General features: G+C 40.7%; 1 protein-coding gene across 1 annotated transcript in view; it reads right to left on the bottom strand.

Moving 5' to 3' along the window:
• Positions 1-547: 547 nt before the first annotated feature.
• The window catches only part of fbxw4 (F-box and WD repeat domain containing 4), a 76,400-nt gene continuing 63,980 nt past the window's right edge, over positions 548-12,967 (bottom strand). Inside the window, exons 7-9 of the mRNA XM_039784889.1 lie at positions 9,659-9,799; positions 927-1,068; positions 548-761 (exon numbers count right to left, since the gene is read on the bottom strand). Coding sequence (XP_039640823.1) covers positions 627-761; positions 927-1,068; positions 9,659-9,799 — 418 coding nt within the window. The 3' untranslated portion in view covers positions 548-626. The remainder of the gene's footprint in view (positions 762-926; positions 1,069-9,658; positions 9,800-12,967) is intronic.

Raw genomic sequence — 12,967 nt, 5'->3', positions numbered from 1 at the left:
GTTTGGAGCATTTTGTGAACAGTGTTTTCTGTTGGAGATGGTAAGTCCCTTTGGGGGGGACTTTGGGATTTTAATAATATGAGCACTTTAAACAATTAGCCTGTGTCTTGGGCATACTCAAGGGATGAGCAGGAATGTCTCTGTTTGCATGCTGTTTGGTACTTCTGCTGACATAATTATTCGTTTGTTTGCCATTTTTCTCCTCTTCTCCATCTACTGCGTTTTACTTTTCCTGCTCAAAATGGTCGGCCGTGACCATTGCTGCGGAGTTATTCACAACAACTGTTACAATGCTCATTGTGCTGCTACATTGGGAGATAATCTAACTGTTTTACTCCTTATTTGCCTATGTGTGTGTCCATGTTGCATTTTGCATATCTGTATATATTTGTGTTAGCACCACTATGTGCTGTGGGAAACACTGTACGTGGAAATGACAACTAAAAAACTTTAACTGATTATTTATAATTTTTTTTTTTTTTTTTTTTTCAAACTTTTAAATCAGTTGCTGGATCAGAATAACAGTTCCTTTCAAAACTTATTTTTTTGTGTGAAAATAGACAGCTTTATTTAGACTTATTTGAAAGTGTGCGTGTGTGTTTGAGAGAGTGTGTGTGTGCTGTGTGTCATCTGATGCAGACGTGGTTCTGTCTGAAGTCCAGTGAGTGCAGCGAGGTGGCCAGGGCGGCGTACAGGTGAGAGCTGTTGAACCTCAGGCAGTACACCGGGCTGCTCACTGGGTGTGAGCTCAACTGGAAGAACTGCAAAAAAAATTAAAACATGACATCCCATTACAACGGCATTAACTTTATTAACATCTGACATTCACCCCATGACATGGTGTTTTAAACCGGCCTTTAAAGCATGTCAGGTAATATACTTAATTCACACCGTTTTATTTCATCCTCAGGATATAATGTACACACCTGCAGGCATTCAGTCTGCCGTTTGTCCCAGAGTCGCACGACACCGTAGTACGAGGAGCCGCTAGCTATCATGTGGTTTCCGTCCGTCTGGATGCAGTACAGAGCGCTGTCATGAGGCTCCTCCCACGCCATCACACACTTCCTGTTGGGAAGGATGGGAGACTTCACACACGTGTTGAGATAAAGCGCCACATGTCAAAAAGGCAACTGTAGTTCTTAAAGTCGTACCGGAGAGATGGTTCATTGAGGCTTTTTCGCAGACTGAAGGTGTGTTGTCTGTCGTGTACATGTATCAGGTCTTTTCAGAAGCATAGGAATATATTTCTACACTTTGTCATTTGTGTACAGTACAGACAGTCGTTATTAAAACTCCTGCACGTTGGATTTCAAATGAAGCACTTTGATGTTAAAGTGTTGAATGTCAGTTTCATTTTGAAGTTGTTTGCATCCACATCAGATAAATAGTGAAAGAATTGTAGTACTTATATAACCTAAAATAATTTTTTTGTCTTTTTGCCTATTTTATTTATAGTAACAGAAGATACAGACAGGGAGAGAGAGAGGGAAGGGGATGACATGCAACTATGGTACCCAGCTGGAATAAAACTAGGAAGGTTGTGATTCATCCATTCATTCAACATAACAGAACATTTTGACTACTATGTACACATATAAATATATATAATGCGGGATGGGCGGATTGGAAGTTGTCAGTGTTGGAGCATAGATTGTAAAAAATAATGGACGAAGCTTCCAGGTCTTAAAGCTATTATCTCAAACCTTCATTCTGATTGGCCTGCCTGCATGTGCCGTCCGGCCCCTGCAGCTCAATCAGAATGCAGCAGCTCGACTCGTCTTCAACCCCCCCAAGTTCTCTCACACTACACCGCTCCTCCGCTCTCTTCACTGGTTACCAGTTGCTGCCAAACCGGGCCACGAACGGATCAGCCCCAGCTTACATCCAGGACATGGTCAAACCCTACACGCCAACCCGCCCACTCTGCTCTGCATCAGCCAACCTGCTTGCTGCCCCCTCACAGCGAGGGACAACTAATCACTCAACGAAATCCCAAATGGTGGAATGAGCTCCCTATTGATATCAGGATCGCCGAAAGCCTACGCATCTTCCGCCAAAGGTTAAAAACACATCTCTTCCGACTACACCTCGGATAATCATGAAGATTATATAAATATATATATATTTTTTTTTTCTTGAATCTGCACATTCATATGGCTCTTTGTAGTTTTGCTTATTTAAAGCTAATGTACTTGCACTTACTACTTGTTGTTTGGAGTTTGAATTGGAAGTCGCTTTGGATGAAAGCGTCAGCTAAATGACATGTAATGTAACGTAATGTAATCTAATTTCCAGCAGGGGGCGACGCCATGGTTGCAAAAAGAAGTCAGTTTCTAGTGTATGGGAAAATGACCCTACTTTTCATTTGATTTATTACCTCAATAAACATGTTCATGAGTTTATGGTCTCAATCGCTAGTTTCAAGTCTTCAATAGAGCATGATGTTCATTTAATCAATTATTATGCATGCATTGCATGCATTGGGTGTGGCTTCATGCCGACCTGTCATCCATGTCAGAGACTAAGCAATGCTAACCATGGCACGGTGTACATTCAAATAGCTGTGAACTTGTTTTGGGGTGTTGTCCGTGTTTTTGTCTTAAACCTCTTGACCCTCTCACTGTGTGTTTTCAGTTCATAAAAAGTCGGTAAAAATGTCTTGTTTAGTGTTCGGTAGTACTTTGTCAACCAAAGCTAGCTAGCGCTAGCGTTAGCTGCTAACTTAGGGGAAAGTCTGCCCATTTTCTGTCCTGCTGTACATGCCAACGAACGCCGCCAATATCAGGAGGTCCGAAAAAACTGGATCATGGATCAACTATGGTCTGTCACACCACTACTGTATATTCAACACCACTAACAATTTATTGATCAATAGAAAAATGTATTCAAAAATAAAACATTACACTTAATAAGGTATTTTATTTATAACACGAGGTATGGGCTGCATCTGGATAGACTTGCCATTCAGTCTGGATGCCGACCTTGGTCCGGACTTTGAAAAAACCCTGCAATACCTTATGAGGGAAGCGTTTTCAGTTTCTAAATAAACTTTTTTATTTATTGGTACCGGTACCGAATTCTAGGTACCAGTATTGGTCCAAAAATTGACCAGGAAAACTGAGTTTTCAACTTGTTATCGCCAATTGTTCTGGACCTCTGGTCTTAAATCAAAATCAGATGCAGACTTTTAAGTAATAAGTTTGAGAACCCCTGAGACATTGCATTCATAACACAAGGTATGGACTGGGTCCGGATAGACTTGTCGTTCGGTCTGGACTTCTGGACTTTGAGAAGTCCTGCCTTAATGCCTAAATATGTGAAGATTTATTCCAGTTAATAAGGTAGTCCCTACTAGTCAGAGATATTGGACTATGAATCAATAAGTTGAATTGTTTCTTGCAGTGATGAGTGGGGGGTATGTAGAAACAGCGATATATCATCTGCAGACTGCTAAAGACTGATTTTATGATGTGTGTTGTGGTGTTTGGAATCCTTTTATGTAGTTGTTCTGGTAAATGGCTGCTGCTATGTCCATTGGTGATAATAGTGCCTAAAGGAGAGGTGTACAGAATCTTGACCCAGTTAAAGGTCCAGTGTGTGGGAATTTCTCCCATCTAGAGTTGAGATCATATATCGCAATCAACTCTCGCGCCACGCAGTTCAAAGTAGGTATTACAGCTATGGTAGCCTTCACGCTTCAAAAAGCCGGTCTCTTTCTCTTTTCAATCTCCTTTTTCTTTTTCTGGGCGAAGAAGAAGAAGAAGACTCCTGTTCCTGAAATTTGGATTTTGAATACGTGTTGTCCTCCATGTTTCTTTCTTCCAACTTGCCGGGGGGCCGGGAAGCTACGATACCCGTTAGCAGCATTAGCAGCACCTGTGAGTTTATCATGTGACAGAGAAAACAAGCAATATGTCCTTCATGTCCCTTACCGGCTATCATATTTCAAGATGGAGCGTGAATATGGAGCATCTACCCCAGTTCATGCAAACGCAAATGTAAAATTTCAAGCCAATAGGAATACTTGGAATTGATGGTGGAAGTTTGTGAACGGGCAACACAGATTTGGATAATGAACAACTAAACACGCTACACACTGGAACTTTAAAGGCATACTATGCAGTTTCCATTTTTGTCAAACAGCGACCCCTAGAGTCGCTGTGGAGTACTTGTATTTATTGTTATCTTTGCTGCTTTTTAGCTCTCGCCAACGAGCGAAAGCCTGAGTTTCTCGTTTTCTTTTCCTTGACTTTTCAGACTGCGCTTTCTTTGTTTTCTTCGTCTACTCTGCCATGATTCACGTCTGAAATGTGTGCTAGTGTCTTCCATGGAGGCTCATATGTTAGATGTTTGTGACGTAGTGCCTTAAGGCAAGTCATGATTCTCGTGAGATTTGGCAGGGTGCCAGCTCTCAAACCTGCATTGCTGGTTTTGCCAGCGGCGTCCCCCCCTGCTTTGCTATCGGGATGATTCGCCCTACTACGAGTTCGTTTACCATCGAAATGACTTTGAAGCGGTTATATTAAGGTATAAATCTTGCATAGTGTGCCTTTAATAAATGATTCCCCAAAGCCAAATCTTTCTAATTGTAAGTAATCTCCAGTTTACTCTGTTAAAGGCTTTTTCTGCATATGTGGTGGCTATAATAGATCATGCTTATTTTAATTATGAGTGCATTAAATTAAATTGTCTGCAAGTGTTGCTGCATGAATGTCTACCTTTGAACCGTTGGGTGAATTATTGATGGAGTGACATTTTCTATTCTATGAGCTAGTGCCTTACTAATGATTTTGACATCCACATTCAGGAGAGAAATGGGACGGTATCTTCATGGCAGTGTCGGGTCAGGTTTAAGGAGGAGAGAAATCATGGTTTTGTTCATGTTTGCTGGAAATCTTGATTTTCAGTTATCAGTTAGTTGAAGAGCAAAGCCAGAATGGACCAGAAGTGTTTATAGAGCTCAGCAGGAAAGCCATCAGGTCCTGGTGTTTTGTTATTGGGCATTCGATTTAGGGGAGTGCAAGTTTGTGCTGCGTAATTGGTGAATCAAGTATTTTGGTTTGTTCTTTACTAAGCTGTGGTAGTTCAAGGCTGTAAAAAAGCCCTCTTCTCTTAAGCTAGAAAGTTTTACATTTAATTATTAACTTATTTTTCTCTCCCTATTTCTTTTGCTAAAACTCTTCCACCACCGTAACATTATAGGGTAAATAAGAACTGTCCGGGTCCATTCAAGTGCCCCAAACCAGCACCAGCTACCAGGCACAGGGCGGGGCACTTGAATGGTTCTCTCGGGAGTGTGCAGCATGGGGAAGGAAGACTGGGACACCCTTCCCAACAACAGCAAAACTGCATCTGACTGCGTAAATCCCAAATAAACAGCCCCCCTCCTTATGGTCTGGGAGCTGTTTTTTGTTAGGGATCGAGCCCACAGTTGGCCGGCTCCCTCCAATTTAGGTCTGGGGCTGCCCTAAAGTTGGACCAGTCAGTCAAAAAAACATGAAGAAAACAGACATAAGTCATACTAGTAGTGCTATGGTGCAGGGTCCAAATGGTTCTGGAATAAATATGGAATGATTAATGTAACAGGTTGCTTTATATAAATGAGGTAGGTGGATATAATAGTATATATTTACTGTGTAGATTACAAATTATGTGCCTTTACCATATACGTAGACCTTTTCATAGATCGTCCCAAGGGACCAAAATGTATTGGCCAATGAAGATTTATACTATGTAAATATTAAATGCAGATTTAATATATTAAATCCTTTGAAGTCCTTGACCCCCTTGACGTTTTGAGACGGTTATTTGAATTGTGGGGTTCATCTTTAGGCAGTTGATTTCCAGAGGAATTTCTGTGATTGAACTGATTTTACACACATGCATTTTTTTGGAAACAAGGATATGTTGGTATATAGTTTGAATTAATTAATTGAAAGTGTAACAATTGAATACTGTCTCCATTTCCTCTATAATGGATACATTACATAGGTGTTTCAAGGAACTTCCCCTTTAATGGTTAAATAGCAGTTGGTACTAGTTAGTTAGTTTTAGCAGTAGTTTTTTTTTAAGGAATTATAGGGACATATCAGATCCATGACATAAAGTGATGCCAGCTGATATAACCTAAAGTGACAATTATTCCATCAAAGGCCCTTAGTAGTTTGTCTGATTCTACGTCGTTGGTGAGAAATTGTAAACTTGTACAAAATGTACAAATCAAAACTCTTCCAGCTGAGATTACTGAAAAGAAAAGTTTAAAACAATTAGAACTGCAACAGTATAGGTAGGATCACATCCCTGTATGGATGATCTTTGTAGAGGTTCAAGGAGGTGAGAGTGTGTGTGTGTGTGTGTGTGTGTGCATAATGCTGAGTGAGTAAGCAAGGTGGTGGTAGCTGTGGTTAAGAGAGGGGAAGTATTTTGGGGATAAGTATTTTCTGCCAATAGACATCGATCCTCCATTAGTGCAGCCTCATCAATAAGTGATGCAGAGACACCAGGGGCAGACAATGGGGCAGCAGAGACGTCTGGAGACACACACACACACACACACAACAAACAAATGCACACTCTAATTCCAGCAAATGGGGAGGTCACTCATTGTCATTGCATTCTGAAGGTGAAACACACACACACACACACACACACACACACACACACACACACACACACACACACACACACACACACACACACACACACACACACTTCATGTTTTGATTTCAATACTTTCAGTATTAGAATCGGGCATTAACTCTGACGATGTGATGATTATCACATATATATACACACATATATATATCTCACACTATGGGAACTATATGATCAATCACACATTAAATATTTACATTGATGTACATAGCATGATGTACATAATGTACTGCAATATATGAGTTAGAATTCTTTTTCAAAGCATGGCTTGAATCAATCATGTCTGTTCTTCATTGAGCAGTGTTCCACTAATATAAAGCTGATTTGTGAAAATGTAACTTTAATGCATTAATTACGTAACATTATATCTGATATTAATCACAAAATAGCCATCATGCTTTTTTAATTATATACAAGTCAGGGTGGGCAATATGGTATAATAGTAATAAAAATATTAATGTTTTAACTGTCAGATATATGTATTTTTAACGCATCACTAATAGTTTATACCATGGACTGATTTTTGGCAATATTACGTTTCCATCAATGTAATGAGATATTGTTAGGATTTCAATTTGCAGGATTAACTAAAGACAGACATGTCTGGCTATCACAACATAGGAGAATACATTGATATCACAATATAAATTGTGAATTTTATTTGTATTCTAAATGACATTTTAGGGACATGGTGAGGTTCTACTGTAAGCGCCTTATGGGTTTCTGACCTCTGCAGCACTGTGCTGGTGAAAGACATACAGTATGTTGTGATTTATGCTGTATTGTTTCCTATGAATGTGTGCAAACCAATAAAATCAAACCAAAACCATGATATGAAGACAATATAAATTGCGATAGAGGATTTTATCCAACTATTAGTGAATTGGTGCACTGGCGACAAGTGAGCGCTCACAATCAGACTGATTGTTCATTAGATCTATTAAGCACCATGGGAACATTGAGAATCTGCATTGGTTTGGTTTTGTTTGTCTGTCACAATGCATTTCTCTTTGGTGGTGAGCCCCAACTTCCAGACAACCTGAACCTCCTGGATGACCCAGGGAGCCTTTTGAGGCCAGTTAGGTTTGGGCGTATGAATTATTTATATCTAAAGAGGGACCCCCCTCTGCCACCCTTCACCCCAGCCCAGCCTCTTTCAAAGTCCCCAGAGCGATCTGCCAATCAGATCTAATTTGTCTTACTTGACTGATCACCCCGAAATACCTCTAACCCCTGCTGTCCAAAATAAATGCTGCCCTCCCCAATCATAAAGGGAACCTGCCGGCATGTAGTGAAGTGAGGGGCTGCTGCATTAATGAACCCCACAGAGGGCTGCAGGTTAGCTCCCTGTGCTCACACTGCTGGAAATAAAATAGTATAGGCTTGACATTATGTATTATTTCAGAAGCTTTTCTTTTATCCTGACGAGAGGACAATACTGAGGGACCTAAGAAGGTTTTCTCATTTAAAGATAGCAGATATTTGCATGCAAGCAAGTGACCAAACTATGTGTGCAGGACTATGCTGTAATTACTGTATGTAATACTGTAATATTAGCCAGCTCACTCAAGATTTAACTCCACTGGAGACCCAAGATAAGGCGATGAATAGATTTGAGATTAGAGTTCATTTTCACTGTGTGCATTGTGGGTTTCATTTATTATTATTAGGGCGATATGGAGAAAATCAAATCACGATATATTTGACCAAATACCTCGATATCGATACCGCAACGATATTGTAGTGTTGACTATTGGTGCTTTTACAAAATATATAAATAATAATACAATGAGATTTTTGATAAATAATCATCAGTAATGTGGATATAATGACTAAGTGGGTAAAGGCAAATAATAGAACAGTTACAACAGTCTGGTGTGTTCAGAAAATGGCATCACCTTACTAGAATGCAGCCTTTAAAACCAGGAAAAGACAACACTTATGTAGTATTACGATATTATGATATCCAAAATCTAAGACAATATCTAGTCTCACCATATCGATATAATATCGATATATTGCCCAGCTCTAATTATTATCAATCATTACTTGTAATCATTCATACTTGTATTAGGGCTAGACTTTTAGGATATTCTTTCATTTGATTAATTACTCAGAATAAATGCAAGTTTTGGAGTTTAGGTAAACTGGTTTTGTGTCTTTTGCAATTCAACTGTTATTCAGCTGACCTGCATTTCAGTGCTTACTCATCAACTTACATTTCAACCGCTTTCACGGCTTCTGTATTGAGTGACGGTTCATCTGCTTTCAGCTCCCACTCATCAACTATTTTCATGGTTTAAATACAAACTGACTATTCAACTGCCTACTGGGCTTAAAGTAAAAATATTTCATTTCAGTCATTACGCTTCATCTGAAACTTCAACTGCTTTAAGTGCTTCAACGTAAATTGCAATCCCAAACAACTAGGGGTGTCACGAGTCTACAAATCCACGATTTCAATATATCTTCGATTTTACGGTCACGATTTGATTCAGTTCCCCCCGCAGTGACAGCAATACCACAATAAGAGCCACTAGATGGCAGAAGAGTACTTTACAACAACAGTTTTAGATTATTTTTTTTTTTAGGAGTTAATGAGGTGCACCTGAATGCACCATCAGGTCACGTTGGAGCCCACGCACTTTACTGTTGGTTGTTTGTTGACATAACTGGGGAGGCAAAATGTTGCATGTCCTTTAATTTCCTTATTATGAAACAATTTGTGCTGCATTTCTTGTATGAATGGTGCTATACAAATAAAGTTATTATTATTATTATTATTATTATTAATAATAATATTCGTAGCTGTAGGATGTTAGTTTAGTGATGTTAGTGTTAAGCACTCAAATTCCCAAAAGAAGACGGTGTCCTCAATGCTAGTTTTGGTATCAAGCATGTTGTAAAGATCTGTCACTATTTAACAAACCGATCGTACATGGTCTCAAGAGAAAATCGCAAAGGAGCGCTGACTGTTGCACTGACTGGGGGGGGGGCGTACCGTGGGCTGAGCCGGAGGTCCCACAGTCGAATGAAGGTGTCATAGCTGCAGGTGAAGAGCTGGAACGGAGACTCGAACACCATGTCCAACACACCAGCCCCGCGACGAAACTCTGAGCCCAGACTGCACACGCACTCAGACCTGGGGGAGGAGAGAGGGATGGAGGGAGATGAAAGGAGAGGAGATATCAACATTAGAAATTTGTGTTTTCACATGCGGAATACGATCATACCCATGGGACACGTCCGAAAACTACATATGCCTTCATGTGAACATGTAAATTCAAGAATGAAAGAAGACATGTAAATGGACAGGGAACTAAACGGATAAGTACATATATATAAAAAATGTTTGGCTTTATTTAAAATGTATTTCATTGTTTCATTCTTTTGCAGGGTGTAAATGTTCCACCAAAACATGTTCCTTCCCAGACTATTTTGCAGAGCCACCGTCTCTGCATCCCGACCTTAGCGCCGCCCAAAACACGATTGTGATTGGTTTAAAGAAATGCAAACAACCCAGAGCGTTTTTTTTTTCCTCCTATCCCGGAATGTATCTGTGGTAGAGCCATACCTTACTCCACAGCGCTGTGGAGATACAGTAGGTCTGGCAATACGAGACTAACCTGGAATCAACGCTGGAAGAGTGTTGCCTGTGTGTCACTGAGACTGGATTACTAATACTTGGAGTGTGGGACAGGAGAAACACACAAACTGTGATAAATAAAGTTTGTGTGTCTGGGTTGATAGAGTGTGTCCTATGTGTGTGAGCGTGTGTGTGTGTGTGAGTCAAGCTCTTTGCAGCACCATGCTCTCGTGATCACAGCTCTGTCCCGCCTGCTCCTATAGCCTCTTGATTATTGAAGAATAACTTGCACTCAGCAGGGCGGATTATTGCAGAATAACTGTCTCTTTGTTGCCATTTAATACCCTCCATGACCGTGACTGTGTGCGACTCTCACACGTTTGATACCTGCTCCGTAGCAACCATTTAAAGGAGGCCGCTGGCCCTGGCGACCGAGTAGCCCTGTCCTTCGACTCGTGCCCCCCCTCCCTCGCCCTGAAGCTCAATCCACAGGCTCGGGCTGGTAATCCCCCCAGCCTTACCCCAGGGGGCCTTCTTATTGGACCAGGGCTTTCCCCACAGGGCACCTTATTGGGTGAGAGCTTTCTCATTGCCAGGGTCTCATGACTAAGCCCGGGCCAATGGGGAGTCTGTTATGAGGCTGAGTTTGTGTCTGTGTGGGTAGTGACCCCTCATTTTCCCCTTACCACTAAAACCAAGGAGCTTAGCACATGTCACACAAAAAGAAACTCATTCAAGCCAAAGGGATACGAGGCTGTTCATTCATAACTAAATAATGATGTCTCCATCACAGCACGAGCACTCTAACTAAAAAGAGATCATCAATTCATAACCCTACCCTTTGAAATCCTTTAAACAAAAATGATTACAAACTTGCGCTGTTCTGAGAGAAAGAGAAAGAAAAAGAAACTGTCAAAAAGTGCTACAAACACCCAAAATGTGAAAGAAAAATCAAAGCTAGGTTTCCATAAAATGGACCTGACATCTGTGCAGGGATCTTAAAGCCAGTAATAGCACCATGCGATGAGCCGGTGCACGGTGCAAAAACAGCAGGGATTCTCAAATTGGTAGGTCACTGGCTTTTATGGGCTGCGTGTGATTACAGGATGGAGGTATAAGCATATAATCTGTCAAAATGACTGTATCTGTTAGTGAGCAGCGGCGCAATGTTCTGATCTGACTATCCTTTCTATTGCTTGTCTGGAAACCATAATGTTGAATACCTGGGTCTGGCCTCCAGTCTGGGCTCTAAAACAACCAGACCCAAACAGTAGATTTTCTTTTGACATCACTAGAATATTAGATATCTTGTAATATGCCAACCAACATCTCTTTAGGTTATTATCAGTAGATTAACACTTAGTTTTCTATAGTTTTTCTTTGTCTTACGTTGTTTAAGTTAAGTCACGTTGATATTGGACCAATACTACCCGGACTACTTATATATATTATTTTATTTAATCTACTCTGCAGTTTTTTTATTCAATTAACTAATATTGTTATTCACTTTATTTGTTGTTAATTTCATTCATTGTCTTTCATAATTGTGCTTTGGCAACACACAACACAAAAGGCATGCCAATAAAGCATGTGGAATTGAATTGAATGGAGTTAAAATGTCCCTTACCATGTATACCAAAATCTATACATTCAATTCAATTCGCAAGGTAGCGCTGCCCCAAGAAAGAACATGGCCAGAACTACATTGCTTGTAGGCCAGCACCAGTCTGACTCCAGTGTCTTGTGGGGCAGCTGCAGAGGTTTAGTGGTTTAGTGGCAGGTACAGGGGCTCTGGAGAGGAGACGGTTGCAGTAGTCCAGGGCGAGGACAAGGAAGGAGGAAGGAGTGTCTTCCCCCAAAATATTCATAAACATCCCTCATAGTTAAAAGACATTCTGTAGCTGTGTGCACACAGTTTTCCTGTGCAATGAGGGAGTATTATTGACATTTCAGGTGCGCTCACTTTCAGTTTGGTGTCCAGAAAAAAAAGTGGTTCACACAATCTGGATTGGTTTGTTACCGACTCCTGTGCTTCTTGACCCGTCCGACTTTGTTGTAGCAATGCTACTGTGTTCCCTGATCTTAATGACTTCAGTGAGTAGAAGTGATGGGACTTCTAAATCACCATAAATACAAAACATTAAAATGATAGATAGATCACATGCCTAATTGATCGACAAAGTCAGATCCTCCCCTGATGAAGACAGGATGGATCAAATTAAAGCATGGTGTACTGGAAAGAAATAGCAACTTGTTTCATTTTGATGAATTTACAATGTCATCATAACAGCAACACCAGATGGCCCAAACTACAAAGAATAGAGCCAGGTCGTAAGCTCGGAGAATGATCCTTTAAGCCTCATGTAAAATGAGAGGAATCATTTTGCTGCTTGAGAACGAAGCAGTTTGAGCTGCGGTGTGGCATCTACTTTGTGAGATGGGTAGTCTGGTGGCCCTGGGGGGGCACCGACTTAGTGATTGTTATGAAGGGGCTACTGGCTGTGTGACATACAGGGTCTAAGTCCTGATTTAAGCCTGTCTGGTCTCACTGCAGGAGTCAGGTTGGCTTTAGGGGCCACACACACACAAGTTGTGAAAGGAATCATTAATGAATTGACAATGTTGAAAAAAGAAGAAGCTAAGGAGGGCATTATCCTTTAGTGTGGGGACAGCTAAAGAAAAGCTGTGTGTGTGTGTGTGTGTGTGTGTGTGTGTGTGTGTGTT

The sequence above is a fragment of the Perca fluviatilis genome, chromosome 19 (assembly GCF_010015445.1).
Source record: "Perca fluviatilis chromosome 19, GENO_Pfluv_1.0, whole genome shotgun sequence".
Classification (NCBI taxonomy): Eukaryota; Metazoa; Chordata; class Actinopteri; order Perciformes; family Percidae; genus Perca; species Perca fluviatilis.
This window is presented reverse-complemented; position numbering and strand designations above follow the sequence as displayed.